This window comes from Crocuta crocuta, unplaced genomic scaffold, assembly GCF_008692635.1.
Source record: "Crocuta crocuta isolate KB4526 unplaced genomic scaffold, BGI_CrCroc_1.0 scaffold334, whole genome shotgun sequence".
Lineage (NCBI taxonomy): Eukaryota > Metazoa > Chordata > Mammalia > Carnivora > Hyaenidae > Crocuta > Crocuta crocuta.
In genome coordinates this window covers 1,146,373-1,146,782 of record NW_027533260.1, presented here as the reverse complement: position 1 = coordinate 1,146,782, position 410 = coordinate 1,146,373, and the positions used below count along the sequence as shown (strand labels likewise).

The 410-nt window shown below is 66.3% G+C and overlaps 1 protein-coding gene across 1 annotated transcript in view; it reads right to left on the bottom strand.

Moving 5' to 3' along the window:
• Positions 1–410, bottom strand: part of KLK13 (kallikrein related peptidase 13) — a 10,167-nt gene that overhangs the window by 8,944 nt on the left and 813 nt on the right. Inside the window, exon 2 of the mRNA XM_077747350.1 lies at positions 115–201. Within this exon, the coding sequence (XP_077603476.1) occupies positions 115–166 (52 nt within the window). The 5' untranslated portion in view covers positions 167–201. The remainder of the gene's footprint in view (positions 1–114; positions 202–410) is intronic.

Sequence of the window (410 nt, the reverse complement as noted above, 5' to 3'; positions counted from 1 at the left end):
GGCCTCGAGTGGGCGGTGGGCGGAGCTCAGGGCTCCCACGCCCCCACCTCCTGGCCTGACCCCTCCTACCATTGTTCGGGTGGCCACCCCGCCTCCACCCCCGCGCATTCTTACCGCCTGACAAGGCCACAGTCAGAAAGGCGATCACGGCGGCCAGCGGCCACATGGCGGCTCCGGGGTGGGGAGCAGGGCGGGCGGGGCCTAGAGAAGTTGTGGGGGAGGTGTCACGGGCTGGCTGGAACCCCCATCTCTGACCGCCCCTCCCTCCTACCTGTGCCCCTGCACTTTCCGGTCTAAAATCTCTCCTTCAGGAAGAATCTTGACCCCGGAATTTACACGCCCTTCCCAAATTCCATCCTCGGTGGGGAGCCCAGTAAGGAGGTGAGGGGGGCAGAGGCAGCGTGCACCAG